This window comes from Protopterus annectens, chromosome 13.part0, assembly GCF_019279795.1.
Source record: "Protopterus annectens isolate FY-2018-M chromosome 13.part0, PAN1.0, whole genome shotgun sequence".
In the NCBI taxonomy this organism is placed as follows: Eukaryota; Metazoa; Chordata; order Ceratodontiformes; family Protopteridae; genus Protopterus; species Protopterus annectens.
In genome coordinates this window covers 1,330,831,426-1,330,851,577 of record NC_056747.1, presented here as the reverse complement: position 1 = coordinate 1,330,851,577, position 20,152 = coordinate 1,330,831,426, and the positions used below count along the sequence as shown (strand labels likewise).

General features: G+C 40.5%; 1 protein-coding gene across 4 annotated transcripts in view; it reads left to right on the top strand.

The window, feature by feature from the left end:
• The window catches only part of PRR29 (proline rich 29), a 285,361-nt gene that overhangs the window by 43,748 nt on the left and 221,461 nt on the right, over positions 1–20,152 (top strand). For 3 of the 4 annotated variants that reach the window (XM_044055358.1, XM_044055357.1, XM_044055355.1), the window contains exon 2: positions 5,127–5,223. In XM_044055358.1, coding sequence (XP_043911293.1) covers positions 5,127–5,223 — 97 coding nt within the window. Of the gene's footprint in view, positions 1–3,181; positions 3,337–5,126; positions 5,224–20,152 lie in introns of those variants that run through there. The other variant, XM_044055356.1, reaches the window with a different exon arrangement.

Sequence of the window (20,152 nt, the reverse complement as noted above, 5' to 3'; positions counted from 1 at the left end):
TTCTTGCAACAATCGCTCCTCTTCATTAGTCATATTATTAAACTGGTGACTGGTTGCAAGAATTTACTAATGACACGACAATTCATATTATGAAACCCGATAAAGGAAGTGGGGTGGTGATAATGAACAAATGTGAATATTTAGATAAAATGAACCTATTATTAATGGATGCTACTTATCAAGAGAGCTCTTTAAATGAAATACACATAGCCTATCAGAAGATAGATTTGGCTTTGGAAGACATGTTATTTCAAAAGCAGATTAGTCAGGAGGAATTTGATTATCTATAAAATGAGCACCCCATGATACCAAACATATTTGGTATACCCAAAATACACAAGGGTTCAACTAGTTTGAAATTCCATCCTATAGTAGATAGACACAGATCTAAGACATGTTATGTTAGTAAGTTCTTGGACAAGAGTATGCAGAAGAGTCTATCACAATTTTCTTATATTACCAAGGACTCGTGGGATTTCCTTGGAAAATTAGGGACTATTAAATTGGTTTCTGGTTTAATTATGGTGACTATTGATGTGACAAATTTGTTTTCAGTTATTCCCCACTTAGAAGGAATACAGTGGTTGCACAGGCAATTACACAAAATAGGGTTATATGACCAAGATGCCATCAACAAGATTTCTGCACTCATGGACATGGTGTTAGAGAACAACTACATATGCTTTGAAGGGCAGCACTTTAAACAAGTAACTGGAGTAGCAATGGGGGCAGCCTGTGCCCCCGTTTTTGCTAATTTGATCATGTCTTATTGGGAGCAAGAATATATAATGCAAAGTGTGCATTGGAGTAAGGTAGTGTACTATACAAGAGTTTTAGATGACCTGTTTTTGTTATGGAATGGATCTGAAAGCCAGCTTAAGGAGTGTTTGTGTTATATTAATAGCATGGTTAAATTTTTGCAATTTACCTTTGAATATAGTAATGAAAAGATATCTTATTTAGATGTAGATTTAACCCTCAACAACAGAGCTTGTAAATTATATTCCAAGATTTATCGAAAACCTACGTTCTCAAACTCATATTTAGAGTTTAACAGTTGGCATCCGGTACACCAGAAAAAGTCCATAGTTAAAGGGCAATTGGTTTGAGCAGCCAGAATGGTTAGCCGTGAGTGTGAGTTTTAGAAGAAGTGGGTAATATTTGTGATATGTTTTCCAAAAGGGGATACCCAGCAGAATTCCTGGATAAAATAACCAAGGAAGTGGTGGTTAAGTGTAAGGAGGGGGTATATAAACCTATTTTACGGGATACTATGGGATAAGTGGTTGAACAAATAATTGTAAAACAGGATGTTGAGCAACATGAGTAGACCAGAAGGAATAAGCTAACCCATGAGAGGTATAAGTTGTGTTTTATCACTACATACAACTTGGATGCCAGTACCATTTCAGAGGTTATTCTTAAATTTTGGGAAATATTGAACTTTGATGCAAATATAAGGCAAAAGGTTGGTAAATACCTCCCTAAAATAGTCTATAGGAAAGACAGGGCCTTGAAAAATTATTTTGAAAATAATGTATGGGAGAGTAGTAGATCCACAAATAGACCTGTGGGTAACTTTAAGTGTGGAAGTTGCAATTATTGCAAATTTATATTTGAAACTAAAGACAGGTTTAAAGTGAATGTCAATAACATTTGTATTAACGGACATTACAATTGTAATAGCTCCAATATAGTCTATTTGGCTAAGTGTCAAAAATGTCAGGCCTTTTATATCGGCAAGACCAGTAGGCTTTTTAAGAACCGGATTAGTGAGCATATCTATGATATAAGGAAAGCCAAGATCACAAATGCATTATATAGACACATTAAAGAGTACAATGACCATAGTTTCAAATTTTCAGTTGTTGACCAATATGTAATGGAGTCCCAAGGGAAAATAGTTGAACTGCATTTAGATGTTAAGGAATTGAGATGGCAACTGAAATTAGATGCAACAGAGCCACCGGCCTTAAATGAAACTACAAATGCCTGTATCTTGAAATTAAAGCAAATCAAGGGGTAAATGGGCATGTCAGTAACGTTGACTGTAGTCATGTTGTTTTGCAAAATTGCATTTACTCTTTATATTTTAATGCAGTAGGTTTTAAAGTAATTTAATAAATGAATTAATTATTTTAACTTTTTAATAGATTTTTAAGTATAACATATATTTTTTAAAACACATTTTAAAGTACATGGTAGTAGTGGTGCTGTGTTATATTGTAAGTAAGGTTATTGTGCAAGTATTACTTTAACAAATTGTTCTTCAATCAATGAATTGTATGACATCGCTAATTTGCACTAAGGGTATTTAAGGGCTGGGTTTTTCTTGTATTAATTGTTATGAAGAAGTCCCTACCAAGGGAAGAAAGCGCTTAACCAGAAATAAATTCAATCTTCTTGACTTGTGGCTGGTGTCCAAGTGCTGGTTCTGCTGGTTTTTGAGTTTGTGCTGATATTTGTTTAATTTGTTTATATTTTGTACTGCTGCTATCATTGCTGATGTGTTTCTTTGTAATAAAGCATATAAACAAACTACCGAGCCTGTTTGTCTTCAGTGAGAAACAAGATGAGCGACAGCAGCCTCCACTTCTTAATTTGTTTGTTAACCGGGTAAGCACCTCTAGGAACAAGTGCCCCTTTGTAAGTCAAAAGTACTATCTTATTAAGTGACTTGGAGTGGCACAGCTTACAAACTGGGAGAGAGAAAGAATCAAACTGTCAGTTATAGAATAAATCTCATTAGCAGGTCATTGTCTTAATATCTTGTGTTAAATTGGCACATACTCTCACTTCACCAAATGACAGTTCCACTACAGACGACATGCTTTGCAGAAGCCCAGTATTAGACTGATTTTTTCATCATATTGTCCATAGAAAAGTACACCCGAGAAAGCATTTCCCTAACTTCCTTGTTCATATTATTATTACCTCTGTAGTAGGTCTTTCTCTCTCTCTCTCAAAGCTGCAAATGTTTTAGTTTACTCTTATACTTAAATGAATACCTTTCTAACACTCACTCCCAAATTGATTAGAGTAAAACTGACATTAGATGAATGAATGACCAAATAAATAAACACAAAACAGTAACCACAGCTGCTACTTGCTTGGTGAAACTACCTTTAGTTTACGTCTTGTGGCCATAGCAACATCCTGCATTGCTTCTAACCCTGATTAGCTAGGGAGAGGTATGCCAGAATTACCTGAGCAGAAAAGGCTATCACAGCAGAAAGTATCAGCATGGCTTTTGGATTAGGTGCTGGCAGCAATTTATATGCTGATCAACAATGGAATAATCAGGATGCTCCAGGAGTTCAGATTGTCTCACAAATGGTAACTGTATTGCAACATATTGTACTGTATTTGCAGTGTGATTTTTTGATAAGTTCTTTTCAAATGAATCTTACTATCCCTTTTAAATGTGTATGTGTGCTTTAAGAATGTAAGTTAATCAGGGAAATTCTGTTAAGGCAGGTGCTTATTTGCAGAGGTGACTCAGGAACATTTTATGTATTTATTTATTTACTTATTAGCTGAGCAAGCACACTGGTCTGAGGACCCTTTTCAAGCATGACCCAGGCTGTAAAGAAAAGTAACGCAGTATTTAAATGGGGTGTCAGGTGACAGTTTAATGTAAAAACCAAGCGATTTAGCTGTTTCATTAACATGGCTTATTCCTAGCTCATTAGGTTAATTCTAAATTATATTGACAGCTTCTTTTTCACAGCAGAAGAATATTTCTGAAATTGGATAATTATTCTTATTGAAAGACCAAAAAATCCATAACAGTAGATGAAAATGTAGTCTGCACTACAACTCTGCAATACAAGGCTGCTTATAAATTGCTCCAAATAATCCATGTACTGACTTAGAAGCTCCTGCACATGAAATATTTTTTTATATTATTGAAAGCAGTTATACAATGAGAAGCAGAGGTGTGTGTGTGTGTGTGCGCGTGTGTGTGTGCGTGTGTGTGTGTGTGTGTGTGCGTGTGTGTGCGTGTGTGTGCGTGTGTGTGCGTGTGTGTGTGTGTGTGTGTGTGTGTGTGTGTGTGTGTGTGTGTGGCACGTGTGTGCATACATTGTTGTGTGTGTCTAGTGTGCATAGATGGATAGCTGAAAGGGAAATGGATGAATTTTTGCTGCTTCTGTTTTAGTATAAATCAGAACTTTGATAGTATCTGCAGGTGAAATGGTTTCTAACAATTAGTCATGGTTTCTATTTATTTTATGAATACTATCCTTTCTTTAAAAAAATGAAAACAAAAACATGCTGTGCCCAGGTGACTTAGAACCTATGCTGCAGGTCTAATAAATTAGACTTAAAAAGATTTGAAAATTATATTACATTGACTACGACATGTAAAAAATGGGTCAAATATATTAATACTGTTACCTGTGCTCTTCATATTTTGATTGGTAACAGGGAAAAGCCATGAGTGCTTAAGGTAACTTTCTGATACAAAGTGGTCACAGTGGCAAGGAGATATACTAATGCATCATATTCAATACCTTTGTTGTTATACAAATACCAGAAACAAACTTCAATAATATATTTTTATTGTGTTCTACCTTTGAGTAGTTTTCATTCTGGCTTATCTGTTTTCACTACAATGTTTCAACGTATGTAACTGCAAATATTTGGAGACCTTGAGTTACATTCATTTCCCCTTCGTCTTTCTTGTTGTGAGTTTCTGAACAACTCATATTACTTCCTTGTTTTCTCAAGTCATCAACAGAAACACAGTGCTTTGATATCTTTGGATTTACTTACTAAACAAAACTTAATATAGTTAATAACATGAAAGTTTAACAAGCATACTGATGATGCACTCTACAGTGTGATATGGAACATACAGACATTCTTATTGTAAAACTGTAAAAATAAGAAAGACAAAGACAACTCCTTTGCAGACACAGATAGGATATGGAAGGTGCATGCTGTATTATCGTGGGTGACCATTCCAGAAAGGTTTATGTCAACCAGTATATGAAAAGGGAAATGTTAAGAAAAAATATATAAAATGTTAAGTCATTAATACATTTCCTAAACCAGAAACACAGTTGCTGTATTATAAATCCACTGCTTTCAGGCTACTAATTCTACTTTTCCTGTTTCCGTAGGTCCCCCAACAACCAACAACAATTTTTCAACAGCTCCAGAGTCCATTTTTTGCATTCAACCAGCCTAATAACTTCAGATCTGGACATGTTAAAGAAGGTGAAGCTGAAAACTCTGTGAAAGTAATGCATGCATTTGTGCAAGTTTTTTTTTTTTTTTTTTTTACTGCATTTATGCATGACTCCCCCCCTCCCAAAAAAAAAAAAAAAAAAAGGTTGTCTACTGTAGTGAACATCATTTGAGCTTAATTAATTGCCATGGACGTCATAATTAATATACAAAGCTGTATCCATGGAGAGCTTCACCACTAAGTTTAAAAGTGTATAGAATTACATACGATATAAAATCCAGTTAATGATGGCTATCGGACTATGGTAAATGGACACTATGCCCCCCACTCCTCTCCTCATCCTTATGTGAAACCATGGTGGACAAAGAGTGTTCAGGGTATTGTATAGCTGACCTGGTTTACAAACTTCTGAAGGGAAGCTGATACTGAGGATTTCCATGATCTCTGCTCCTCCTGTTCACACAACATTAGGTTATTTTTTCTTCTGTTGTGGCTTCATGCTGCTTAGCAGACATACCATAACTCTCATTCGTCTTCTTTTTAAGTATTTAATACGTCTGGTGTTTTTTTGTGTTTCCTTTTTTAACTCTCTCTCTCTCTTTCTCTGATGTTGCATAGGGGATTCATGTTGTTCTAATCAATGCATTTGCATCAGTTGCAGTTTGGTAGAAGAATATATCTGAGAAATAGTTTTGGTGATCACAAAACAAAGCATTTTTTTTTTTTTTTGCAGAGGGGAAGCCCCTCTGCACCCTCCATGTGGGGTAAACCCCCACAGTTTTTTGGGAAATTTTTCTTTTACCAAATGACATTCAATGTAAATGGCTTTGGTAGATTGATAGACATCAGCTAGCCTTCTTCACTTTGTTTGTTCTCCTAGAGATTCTCACATTAATACTAAAAAAAAAAAAAACTCTCATTAATTTATTTTGCTTATTGGCTAGTGTAGCAGTTTATATGCTCATGTAAGGTGCCGGTGTTCACTCCCATATTCAGCTAGTGGCTTTGTTTTTCACTACCATTTCATTATTTCCAGCCTAAGTTTATTTATTAAACAGAAAAGTGACCCGGTCCTTCTGCAATCCTTTTCAGAGACAGGTGGGTTACAAGTGCAAGGCCAAATACAACATATATATGAACAATTTACTGTAGTTAATCAACCAGGATGTTTTTGGAGGAAACAAAATGTACCAGAAGAAACCCAATGTAATCAGTGGAAGAACATGTAAAACCTTGCAGAAAACGTTAGCAGAGATCAGGACTAAACCTCAACTGTTCAGCAGATGTCTTACCCCTAAGTCGCCAGTCCACCATGCTGTTCGGCATTTCATACTTGCTTTGTTGAACATTTTATAAGCTATTCTACTTATGAGACAGATTGATATGTTGTGTATGTACCTAAATGAATGACATGTTGTGTATGCACCTAAATGTGTGATTGGCGTGTTGTGTATGTTTCTAAATGAGTGATTGATATGTTGTGTATCTAAATGAGTGATTGACATGTTGTGTGTGTACCTAAATGAGTGATTGACATGTGTGTGTGCCTAAATGAGTGATTGATATGTTGTGTGTGTACCTAAATGAGTGATTGACATGTGTGTGTACGTAAATGAGTGATTGACACACATGTTGCGTAGGTACCTAAATGAGTGATTGATATGTTGTGTATGTACCTAAATGAGTGATTGATATGTTGTGAATGTATCTAAATGAGTGATTGATATGTTGTGAATGTATCTAAATGAGTGATTGACATGTTTTGAATGTATCTAAATGAGTGATTGACATGTGTATGTACCTAAATGAGTGATTGGCATGTGTATATACCTAAATGAGTTATCAACGCCATGGAAGCTTAAGTGCCACTTATGTCTCACTCTGCTACTTCTTTAGGTATCTCACTCCTAGTTTGTGGTATGACTTTACCTGCATGCCAGCCTGTTTAAGTCTAAAAGGCTGTCATTTTCCTGAATGCATTAACTTATTCTCATGTAATATTTCAATATTATGAAATTAATTTGACAAGGGGAATTAGGGTGTAGTCACAAGGGATCTCTGTTAGTGGCTTAATAGGTAGCATACTTGTTTTTTAGGCAGATTCCATCTCCCGGACATTCTAACCTAATAAATGCTAACTTGAAGCACATTAAATTATCTCAACTCAAAGCCAAGAATCTTTACAAATGCCCTAACTTGTGTCTCTCCTACAACACGAACACATTCATATAAGTGTAATTACAGAGATATCATTTCAAAATGATGAATGCACTCCCTCTTTTTCTGGGTTTAGTGCCTATTATGCCTTCAGACCTATTGGCTATAGTGGGGGAGTTATTGTCAAGCATATTACAACCTCACAACAGATTGCACAGAGCACCAAATTTGAACTCCTAGATGTTTAACAAATACATTGCCTTACTGGCATATGGGTATCAGTGCCCTGCTACCCTTCCTCTGACAGTCTATCAAAGCTCAGAGCTCCTCCCACTGCCTGTCTGTGGCTGTGATGAGCCAATCACCTGGCAGTACAGGGACTGCTTTCAGACCCACAGACTGGACCCTTTCAGTTTTCTAGTGCCTTAGTAAGAGAAGGATCTCTTGGAAGACTGCTCCTTACTCTGGATTTCTTCAGCTCCTGAGATCAGATAAGAAACCCTTTGGGGGTTTATTTCCTCCCTCTGCTTTTTTCTCTCATTGTCTGAATAGTATATTCTGCTGCTTTGGCTGTTTTTTTTTTTTTGTTTGCTTCTTTTTTCCGATTGGCAAATTGTATGTGCTTGACCCTGTAGTATAGGGCTTATACTGTTTATTATAAGTTTTATTTGAAAGTTTTGACTGGAAAACTTGCTGGTTTTGCAGTTTCTTCTTTGGGGTGATGATTATTTGAGGTGATTGAGTAGGTTTAAAGCATTTTCAACATTTTTTTCATTTAAATTACAATTTTGATGTTATTTTGTATGCTAAACATTCTGATGTGAATTTTTCATAGGTTTATGTTTTATTTCTTGTCTAAGGCTGCTTCTAATCACCTGGGACTGAAACTAGCCTTTTTATTACAGCTGGGGTCTTTTGTGACATATATTTTGTGTTTTGAACTATGTTTCCTAAACTACTGTACTTTTACTCAGTGCATTATTCAGAATACTATCCCTACAGAAGCAGACTAAAGATCCCTCTTTAGCGGGTGAATAGTGGGGGTTGTCCATTTTTACTGGGTTGACCATGCAGCCAGTATGTGGTATTGATCTAGCTAGTTTTTTTGTCTCCTGACTTGATGGACCCAGATATGGTGCCCCCCACCATCTATCCCTTGTGTACCTAAAAACATAGAAATAAATAAAAAAAATATTTGTCCGCCTATGGTTTGTGACTCTGCAGTTGCCTTGGGCAGGCTATTGGACCACTCACCTTCCTTTACCTTCATTTTCCCTGGTGTGGTGTTAGTACCACAACTGTGTATGACATGAGAGTCAAACATGTTCCTTGGGGCTGTACTATTGACTTGTTCATATATGGGAGAACCAAACTGTTTAGGTGCAGAGGAAGTCAGGGTTGCAGAATCTGTTGCCAGTGTTGATATGTCTCCCCTAGAGATTCTCCCACTAGTGTAGTGCATGCAGAAAAGAGACAGATGATCCACTGTATTGCAAGGTAGCAGTCTCTGACTGTGTTTTTATCTGAACTGATGGCTAGAGCTAGATTCATTGTTCAGGCAGTTGATTACAGGGTACTAACCCAAGTTTTGAGTAACATCGGTACTCCTTACCCTGTTCAGTCATCCAAGGATCCAGATTTTAAAGAGTTTCTGGAGTCTGAGGTTTTAGAAGTGTCAAGAGTCTGATCAGTCAGTTTCATCTGAGGACAAACGGGTTCAGCATCCCAAACAGAAGTTTTCTTTTTCCCAAATGCTGGCTAGATTTAAGGATATATACAGTTTGGAGCAATCATCAGCTGCCCCTAAGATTAGTAGGGTTTATGATCTTTAGGAGGATGAGATCCCAAGAGTGGAGACCTTTCCTCCATTGATCCCAGCATTAGTGGATGTTTTTAAGAAAGATTGAAATTCTCTGCTAATTGAGTCTTGGCCTTAAAAAATGTTTAAGAAATTCGTAGTGTGCTAAGCCATGCCTGGCTTCTAAGACCCCTTGCCTGCAGACCCTGCTTCTGTGTCCATGTCAACCTCTTCTAATAAAAAGTAAATTCTTCATCAAATCCAATCCCTTCAGATAAACTAGACAAGTAGCTAGACTCTCAGGAAAAGAAGCTGGAGCAGTCCAGCATGGTAGTTTTTAAAATGTTCAACTACTAGTCTTTTATGTGGAAATTTGTGTTGAGGTGTATGTCTAGTTTAGACAAGTTCACTGATTCATTACCTGCATTTTGCACATGGGGTCTGGGTGTCAGTTCAACACTGACAATCATCTAGAGCCAAGGTTCACACCACTGGGTGGCTAGCCCTGCCTTGGCTGCTCTTCCATTCCCCAACTCACTGTATTGGGTCACAGAAAAATGTTCTGCTTGTGCAAACCCTTCTTATCTTACATTTGTAATGTGCTAATTTAGGTCAAATAAAAATCTGTATGCAACGACTTATAAATAGAAGTTATGTTCTTACCATAACGTTCCATGTTAGTTGTCTTCTTCTCGCCTTCTTTCTTGCTGGATGGGTTCGGAGCCGACCTCGGCTCCGACTCGGCCACTCTAAAAGCTCGAGAGTTGGTTCCACCGGCTCGAGGCTCCCCTTATATCCCACAATGCTAGGCGGTATTAGATCTCGTTTGTAAGCTAGGCCCAGCCAATAATAAATCCAGAACTACTGGAAAAGGGGACACCACCTCTATAAAAGGAGAGGAAGAAGGTGACCTGAAACCTGATGAAGGGATATATGCAAAGTATAGCATATACATATACAATAGAGGTGGAAGAAAGAGAGGTCACAATCAAACTCCTCTAGGTCTGTCCAGGCTAGGGGGAAGGAGGGTGGGATGCAAGAAAGAAGGCGAGAAGAAGACAACTAACATGGAACGTTATGGTAAGAACATAACTTCTATATGTTAAGTTGTCTATCTCGCCTTCATTCTTGCTGGATGGGACCGCGTCCCTAGCACCTTGTCCCGGGTGGCCTATTGGAACAGACTCTTGAGAACAGTGGAACCAAAATTAGTTCTATGTCTAGAAGCTAGATCCATCTTATAATGAGAAATGAAAGTGTGAGGAGTAGCCCATGTAGCTGCTGCACAAATGGTATCAATAGGCAGCCTGTCTTGGAAAGCTAAAGAGGTAGCCAAAGCCCTAGTCGAATGAGCCTTAGGTTTGTTAGGCAACTTTTGGTATCTAATTTCATACACAAAGGAAATCAGGGATGTTAGCCATCTGGATAGTGATACCTTAGAAACTGCAAGGCCCTCTCTACCTTCTGCATAAGAAACAAACAACTGGTCAGTTTTTCTGATCTGTTTGGTCCTGTCCAAATAATATCTCAATTGACGATGAACATCTAGCCAATGCAATTTTTGTTCAGACCTGTTAGAAAAATTAGGAAAAAACACAGGGAGGTTTATGTCTTGATTTAGATTTGCCACAGAGGCTACTTTAGGTAAGAAGGATGGATTGGTCCACAAGGATACCCTATCCTTATGAAACAACAGATAGGGTGGTCGGCTGCTGAGTGCATGAAGTTCTGAGACCCTTCTAGCTGAAGTAATGGCTACCAGAAAGAGAGTCTTCCAGGATAGCAATTTCATTGAACAAGAAGCTGCAGGTTCAAAAGGGGAAAGAATCAAAGATGTGAGAACTAAATTAAGGTCCCAAGAAGGAGGAGGAGTTCTTATTGGAGGCTTAAGGAGAAAAACTCCCTTCAAGAACGCTTTGCAAAGCTTGTGGGGCATGATGGCAGAATCTGAGATGCCCACGTGAAAGTTGGATATAGCTGCCAATTGAACTTTAAGAGTAGAAGGAGATGAACCTGCATGAAAAAGTTCAGCTAGAAAATCCAGAACTGTTTGGATGGGAGCAGTAAACGGATCTAAGTCCCTTCCTTGAGCCCAATAGGCGAAACGTTTCCATTTACTCAGATAAATCTTCCGAGTGGAAGATTTATGGGAAGCTATCAAAATATCTCGGACAGAGTTAGATATTTGAGGAAGCCTGGCTAAGGTTGGAACTGGAGGAACCAAGCAGTGAGGTTCAGAGAGGGGAGGGAGCGATGTAACTGACCCGACTGATGGATCAAAAGATCTGGAACTAGGTCCAGATGCCAAGGTTGCTCCAACAGAAATTGATGCAGAAAGGGGAACCAAACCTGTCGAGGCCAGTAAGGAGCAATGAGGATCAATGAGGCCTTCTGAGCGATAGCTTTCTGTATCACTTGAGAGATTAGTGGGAAGGGAGGAAATGCATACAGAAGTCCCCGGGGCCAAACTTGGACTAGAGCGTCTCTGCTGGGCTGGCCTGGTAATGGGAATATGGTGAAGTAATCTCTGCACTTGCTGTTTTGGGGAGTAGCAAAAAGGTCGCAGCAAGGCTGACCCCACTTGAGAAAAATTTTCTCCAAAATAGAATCTTTCAGAGACCACTCGTGAGGCATGAGGATAGCTCTGCTCAACTTGTCCGCGATAAAATTGGACCTCCCGGGGATGTGCATTGCAATCAGAAACCGCTGAGAAGAAATCGCCCATTGCCACAGTCTGAGTGCTTCTCGACACAGGGGATGGGACCTGGTTCCGCCTTGTTTGTTGATATACCACACTACAGACATGTTGTCCGTCTGGATTGCTATCGTTCCCAAGGGAAGAGAGTCTTGAAGGGCTTGCAACGCTAAAAGCACTGCTCTCATCTCTAGAACATTTATATGCAAGTGGCGTTCGTCTGGTTGCCATATGCCCTGGACTGTTCTGCCCTGATAATGCCCCCCCCACCCGATCAGGGAGGTGTCCGTTGTCAGAGTAGCAACCGGAGGGGGAGGAACAAAGGGTCTTCCCAGGAAGAGCTGGAGGGAAGAAATCCACCAAAGAAGATGTTTCTTGCATGCTTGCGTAATCATAATGGTGTGGGACATTGGAAGTTGTTGGTATGACCATTGTGTGAAGAGCATCCATTGAAGGATTCTCATGTGAAATCTGGCTAATAGAAGTAGAGGGATAGCAGCCGCCATAATCCCTAGTACTTTCAGAACTAATCTGACTTTGACTCTGTTGCTGTGGAAGAAAAGGGAGACCAGTTTGCGTATGTCTGCTATTCTTTGGTCTGTGAGCCTCGCAGACATGTTGACTGTGTCTAGATTTGCGCCTATGAAGGAAATAGCACGACAAGGCGACAAAACAGACTTTTCGCAATTTATTGAGATACCTAACTTTTGACAAATGCGAAAGGTGTAGTCTCTGGCTATTCGAAGGAGATGCTTGGTAGGAGCTGTGAGGAGCCAGTCGTCTAAGTATGGAAACACCTGGAATCCTTGACGTCTCAGGTGAGAAGCTACCACTGCCATGCATTTGGTAAACACCGGGGCAGTGGTGAGTCCAAAGGGCAGGGCTCTGAACTGAAAGTGACTGGTTCCCAGCCTGAAGCGGAGGAATCTCCTGGAGCGTCTGTTCATTTTTATATGATAGTACGCATCCTGGAGGTCTATAGAGCACATCCAGTTTTCCTTTCCCAATAGGGGTAGGATGGATTGTAGCGTGACCATCCGAAATTTTGTTTTCTTGACCGACTTGTTCAAGATACTGAGATCCAAGATGGGCCTCCAGTCCCTGTTTTCTTTGGAACCAAAAGAATTTGGAGTAGATTCCGGATCCTTGCTGGTCTGCTGGCACTGGCTGAATGGCTCTTTTTGCAAGCAACTTTGAAATTTCCAACACTGCTTGATCCCTTTGAGCGGGTGGAACATCTGGAAAGGATTTTTTTGATTGATTTGGAATACGAAAGAACAGAATGGAATAACCTTCGGAAATGATGGACTGTACCCACTTGTCTTGAGTTAGGGATCGCCAGGCTTCTGGGTACAGTGACAATCTTCCCCCGACTGCCTCCGAAGGTGGACAGTCGGGCAACACCTCAGGGATGCTGGAAGGGCTTATCGGAAAAGGTTTCTCGATTGCCCTGGTTCTGCGGACCCCCCCTGCCCCTAGGGCGACGTCTACCATTGTTGTTCCCTCCTCTGCCTCTGGAGGGGAACCGACTCTGTGCGTCAGGCAAAGTCCCTTGAGATTGCTTGCGGAACCACATTTTCCCACTTTTCTGGCCTTTGGGGTAAGGCCTAGAAGGAGTAGAAAAACGGACTCCGACGGCAGAAAGAGTTTTGCCATCCGTCTCGCACCTCGTCAAGGTTTCTTTCACTTGAGGACCAAAGAGGATGATCCATCAAACGGGAATTAGTGAAAGACGCGTTTTAAAGGGTCCAAAATTGCATAGCCGCATCCAGGCATGCCGGCGTAAGGCCACACCTGTCCCTGCGGCTCTGCTCGCTCCATCAGCCGCATATGAGAGGAGGCGCATGGAGGAGTTAGCTATAGAATTCAGGGTAGCCAGCTGAGCATTCATCTTATCCTGAAAACCCGCAGCTGTAGGATCCTTTAACATCTCACTCGCTTCCTTGATCAAGTCTCTTTGAAGATGAGTGAAATGACAGAAGTAGTTCAGCGAACGCATAGCAAGGGTCGCTGACGAAAACATCCGCTTCCCGTACCTGTCCATAGACCAAGATTCCTTGTTAGGAGGATGGACAGGCACCGAAGGATCAGCTAGCTCCTTCTTAGTGGCGGCAGCTACCACCATAGCATCCACAGAAACTCCCTTAGTCAGAAATTGCTTATCTGCTGGCGCTGTGATAAACTTTGAAGGTCTCCTGGGGGTGGGGTCCACAGAGTCAGGAGCCGTCCAAGCCTTTTTAGCTACCACCTGCATGAGGGGGTCAAAGGGGGGGGGACACCCAGGAGGTGGAAGGGCGAGAGCCAAACGCCTCAAGATACACAGATTCATCCTCCGAAGGGTTAAGGGCTGGCCAATTTCCCCTCTGTTTCAGGATCTCTAGAATGTCTGCAAAGGAGACATCTTCAGAAGGGGAATGGGGGGAACCCTCGGAATCCTCTAAATCCGTGTCAGAGGTGACAGACTCAGGTGAGTCTATGTGCTTCCTCTTGCACTTTCTCTTCCTAGGGGGCTCCCCTGCCAATTCAGGAGAGGCCTCGGAAGAGGATGAGATCCCCACAGGGGATTCTTGAGGAGCTGGCTCTCTGCGGTCTGGGATGAGGGAGTGAGCAGACATAACCTGAGGCACCGAAGAGGGAGGGATGGACGGAACCGACTGTGGAGTTGAACCGGGTTCCAACACACTCCACATGACCTCGAAGGCACCCCTGTGAGGCAGAGCCAAAGGTCCCCGCTCCGAAAAGCTGAAAACCTCCCTTGGCACCGACAGCGATGGCTCCAAGGCCGATGTCGGAGCCGAACTCACCAGCGCCGAAGCGCAGAGAGGGAGAGCAGGGTCGGACAAGGGTCCGATGCCACTCACCCCCTCGGAGCCGACGAGGGAAGTCCGGCGCCGAGATTCTTCGAAGGAAGAAATCGGAGCTGACGACGGAAACAAAGACAATTGTATCGGTTCCGACGCTACCACAGTCTCGGTTCCGAAACGCCCCGGCTCCGAGCTCAAAGGAGTCGGAGGAGGAACATTTTGAGGGATAGGGTTAAGCATCGACTGATGAGTCGGGCTCTGAAGCATTTGGGCCAGTGCCTCGGACTTAAGAAGTCGACTCACTACCCTCTGAAGGTCATGATCCGAAAGCCTCGATGATCTAGAGGAGTGAGATCTATGGCTCCATTCAGACAGCAAGGGAGATGCTGGAGCCGAATGAACGGAGCCAAGGGACAGTGACCTGGACCTCTTTCTAGATGTCGGTTCCAATGGTCTGATCGGAGCCGACTCAGAAATTTCCAATGCCTCGGCTCCAGCCGGAGCCGAGGGAACCACAGAAGTAGCAGTTCGAGTCTCATCGGCTCCAGCCGGAGCCGATGTAGTAGGCTTCGAGCCTTAGGCCTCGACTCAGTAGCTGGAGTCGAGGACCTAGGAGCCTTAGAGGGTTTACCCGGTAGCAGTAGGGGACCCTCAGGCTTAAGCAAGCCTCTTAAGATGAGCTTGTTTTTTCTTTCCTGCAGGACTCTAGGGCTGAAGCCATGGCATACAGCACAAGAGTCCTGCAGGTGTGAAGGTCCCAGGCAGTACACACAAGAAGTGTGACCGTCTGTCAGAGACATTTTCTGACAGCACGAGTCACACTTCTTGAAGCCTGAGACCTTCGAATCCTTGGACATATCAAGGAACAAGTGTAACCACACACACACACAAACACACCGATTATACTATAAACCAAAAACAGAAACTTAAACTAAGTAATTAGCTGTTATAAGTCCCTACAGAAAAAACACACACACTCCAAGGGAATGGGAGGGCCCGAAGGCCTAAGGGAAGAACTATAAGTTCTTAAGGTAAAAAGTTAAAGAAAACTAGATTAAAGGGATAAAAGACCTTTTAGGTAAGGGGAAACTGTATGGAAAACTAAATAAAGGGATTTCTAATCAACTTTTTGAACTAGTTCCTACACTAACCTGAAGCCGGTGAAGCAACACGTCTCGATAGCTGTAGCGGCAAACGAGATCTAAGGTAATACCGCCTAGCATTGTGGGATATAAGGGGAGCCTCGAGCCGGTGGAACCAACTCTCGAGCTTTTAGAGTGGCAGTGGGCCGAGGTCGGCTCCGAACCCATCCAGCAAGAATGAAGGAGAGATAGACAACTTAACATTGTATAGTTTTGTTTCTGAAGTCATACTTAAGTTGTGTAAGTTCCAAATCAAAGGCTAAATAGGTAAAACAGACAAACTATTTAGTAAACAGGTCTATATTAAATCAGCGAAAACTCACTTCAATGAATGGCATTTTATCTGAAATGCCATTCATCAAATTCTGCTCTTGTGGGGGGGGGGCTGCACCCCCCCGACCCCTGCTAATTATATATACCAACTCCGAGATCACACTACATTGAGGAAAGGGCAAATTTTCTGATCTTCACTGTACTGTGATCTCAGTGTGAGCAGTTTGACGAATGGCATGTTCGATGTAAGTGCACCAAAAATGCTGTTCGCTGAACTGAATTTTCAATGAAATAATAGGAACACTAGTAAACAACTATAAGAAACACCCAGAAAAGCTAGAGTTTTCACTGTTTTCAGCTCCTGAATGCCCATGACATTTTGCTTTCAACTGTTTAGTCTTTAATGGCACATACAAGTCAATAAAGCCACGCCCCACTAGCTGTAGACATGCCATGCTTCATCTTTTTTTCTGTTGCTGAAACACTGGTATGTCTTTAAGGGGTCATTTGCATACATCCTAAGGGTCTCTGTTACAATAGGTTTAAGGTATTGCACAGTGAAGACTTTCTTTAGCTTTGTTAGGTCTTTCTTATTGTTTTGTAATAAGTTGTGTAATTAGGGAGCTTTTCCCTTCCGCTTCTCATCCTGTCCCCTAACAGGCTTAATCCCAGCAAGGCTACCCTATCAATACATTAAGTAACTAACTAATTTACTTTAATGTAGGATGCTTTTATTAATGGACCTACACATAAGTGCTACAGAAGTAAACAAAACTAAGTTTAATAGATATATCTAGATGTTAAAATTAGAAATCTAATATTTATTTTAGAACATATGATAATTTTGAAGTGTCCATCATGAAATCCTGAGTAACAAGATACAGAGAAACCACAATTCAGTCAGAAATGGGTAAAACATCAAAGCATCATTATGAAAATAATATATATAAAAAATAATGTATAAAAACAATGTATAATGAAATTGTATATTATATTGAATTGTGTAATATATTACATGTATTGGTATTTATTGGGAGTATACCTTTAAGGTTTGGGTAGTAGCTGTTGAAATCTGGAATTAATTGAATGTATTTGAATTAATTAGCACAGCAATTAAGGGGATATAAAAAGGCTGCTAAAATTGTATGAAGTTATTCCTTAGAAGACTGATGGAGCCGAGGTACCAGAATGAGATGAAATAAAGAAATTGCAGCCACAGCGGTGCTTCCAGTTTGTTTATTTCAGTAAAACATCAAAGCAGTTGGGGTTGTCATCTTTTGAAATACCAGAGTGTGATTTTTTTTAAAAGAAACAACATATTGCAGGACAAACCATACCCACTACCAGTACAAAGGAGTGGACTTAATTTTCTTAACAAAATAGAACCTAACTCTTGTCGAATTTGAGTTGCATCTACTGTTTCATATAATATTAAGGTGTTCCAGATACAAAACAAGTGCTTTATGCAGCTATTACTGGATATTTATAAAATATTTTTTTATTTGAAACCTCGCAGTGTGGAGGTTGTGAAGTTCACTCCTTGAAATATGTTATTCACCTAGTTCACTAATAACAATTGAACTTTAAAATACGTGCTACAAAATAATAAAATAAAATAGTAGGTAGTTCACAGTTGAGTTAAGAATGGAGTATCCTTTATTGAAACACACAAACAAGCGATCCTAGTTGAGTATAATGAGAAGCATGACAAGCTATGACTTGAATGGGGGGGGGGGGTCTTACCCACAAAAATCTGAACTTGGAGTAACTCCATGGAGTTGTCCAGTCTAACTAGTCAGGAGGTGAAGTTATCTCTAACATAGACTGAAACACCACCTCCCTTGGTTCTCATATGTTTGTTTTGTGGTCTGAAGGTGTGGAAGACATTGTAGCCTTGCAAAGGCCGGAGTACTGTCTGAGGCCTTGAACCAGTTTTCTGTGACTGCACAGATATCTACATCCTCCAGTGATAGAAGTGCTTCCAGGATGTGCAGTTTTTGATTTAAGGTCCTAGTGTTTATCAGCATAACCCTTATTTTGTTATGGTTGGCAATTTTCCCGTCTGCAATTTTGCTTTTGAAACCTTGCCTAAAAAAGGCAGTATGAGGGAGGCAACAGCCTTTGCCAGCAGCTGAAAGCTGGGTGGTAGGTTGTACATTGTGGGACTGATGATGACATCAGGACATAAGAACAGAAGCCAAAGTAATTCCAGTTGCACAGAAGGTCAAAGAGAACTGATTACAGTCATTCAGACACGTGCAGTAAAGCAAAATACAATCTGGTGAAGAACACTTAGGACAGACAGGAAGCAGTCAACTGAGTGTACACAGCAAACAGGTGGATGGATTGTGTGAAAGAAGATCAGTGACAATCGGGCCTTACTGCCGAAAAAGGTGGGAGATTGAGATTGAATCATGAGAGATGGTGACAGTTGGTATGAGTGCTGAAAAAGTTATGAGAGTAGCAATGAATCGAGAGAGAGATGGTGCCAGTTGACATGACACCTCAGCCCCATGTAGAAATGTAGAAAATGGAGAAAAACTGGATGATGATGATGATGATCCATTGCCCTACAGACCAAGTATAGGTCACATTTATGTAGCCTATAACAAACAGAATGCAGTGACAGATGTTCAACATTTAGATCACTTCTAGAAGCCTTAACTGTATGGGTTATGTATTTTTTCTAGTACAGACTTGTTAAGAAAACATTCAGGAATCCACCTTGTAATGAAAGCATAGAAATGCAGCGCACGCACTAACATTTTTCCTGTGTACAACTCACCCTTCACGGAAGTATGTGATTGCTGTTTGTAGTATCAGTTGTTGATGCTTTGTTATATACAGCATTCTTTCAATGTGCTGATGTATGGATGCTTACTAAGTAGTAGTTTTATAATTTGCGTAGCAGTGCAGTGCTATGTTCTGTCAATTTCCTTTATACACCTCTGTCCAGTGTATCACTGGGGGTCTCTATTACCTCACCCACTGCTAAACCAGTTTTCACCTTGCATTCATAAACTTTGTTACCTGGTCTTTACTCTTAGAAAAGACCATCTTCTCTTGCCTAGACTTCCTGTGTTCTTTCCTTCATCTCTAGGAATAAGGTAGCTACCTATGTAGTGACTTCTTTGTCTCCTTATAGTTCAGTGTAGTACTGTTTTTTTTCTTTCCTTTCTGAGTTTGTTGACATTATATCATGTAACAACCCTCACAAAGGAGTAGTCCTTTCCCTTTAAGGACCACTTACCAAGTATAGAAGAACTCTGTAAAGGCTTGGTTGGACTGAGGCGCTAGGAGACTATATTATTGCTTTATCAGTTTGCAATAAAACTCTTAAGTTAATTACTGGCCTTCTTTATTTTGGAGGTTCATTGTATACCACTTACCAAGTAGTCCAGTGCCCTTTCTCTTGACCTTTAGATTACACTGTAAACCAATTACTTTGTTTCCTTAGCTTTTTGATGTCTCCTGTTATATACTTTGTGCCTTCTTGCCAGTTGCTCAGGACAGGCTATAAAACTGATTAATTTCTGTAATAATTGGACTGAGGGTTCAGAGCCTATGACACTCACCTTCAGTTTGTTACCCTACCACCAATTCCCAGCCATCAAACCTTACTCTACCATTATACTTCACACATATTCATATCAAATGTGACACTCATTCTCTAAACATCCTCAAACAACTTTATTTGTATCATAGAAACACTCCTATTTCTATTCAACTATATCCTGACTACCACCTGATGTCTAGCATCATTCCCAACAGCCTGTCTCCCTCCCGGTCTGCTTTACCCACTATCTACTCCTACTCATCCCCAACAATACCTGTAAGTCATTCCTATTTTTTAAACAAACATTTTTATTAAATTATCACGTATGACATAGGCAATCATACATTTATATAAATGAAAACAAACTATACTGATAAAATTTTAGTTGCAAATATCACAAACCTTAACATAATTGTATTTGCAAACATTATACATCTCTTATATAGCTCATTCAAATCCTGGTTTCTTTTAAACCTCATTCCTCTTCTGCATGTATTGTTCCCAAAATTCCCATTTTTCCTACCCTTCTCTAA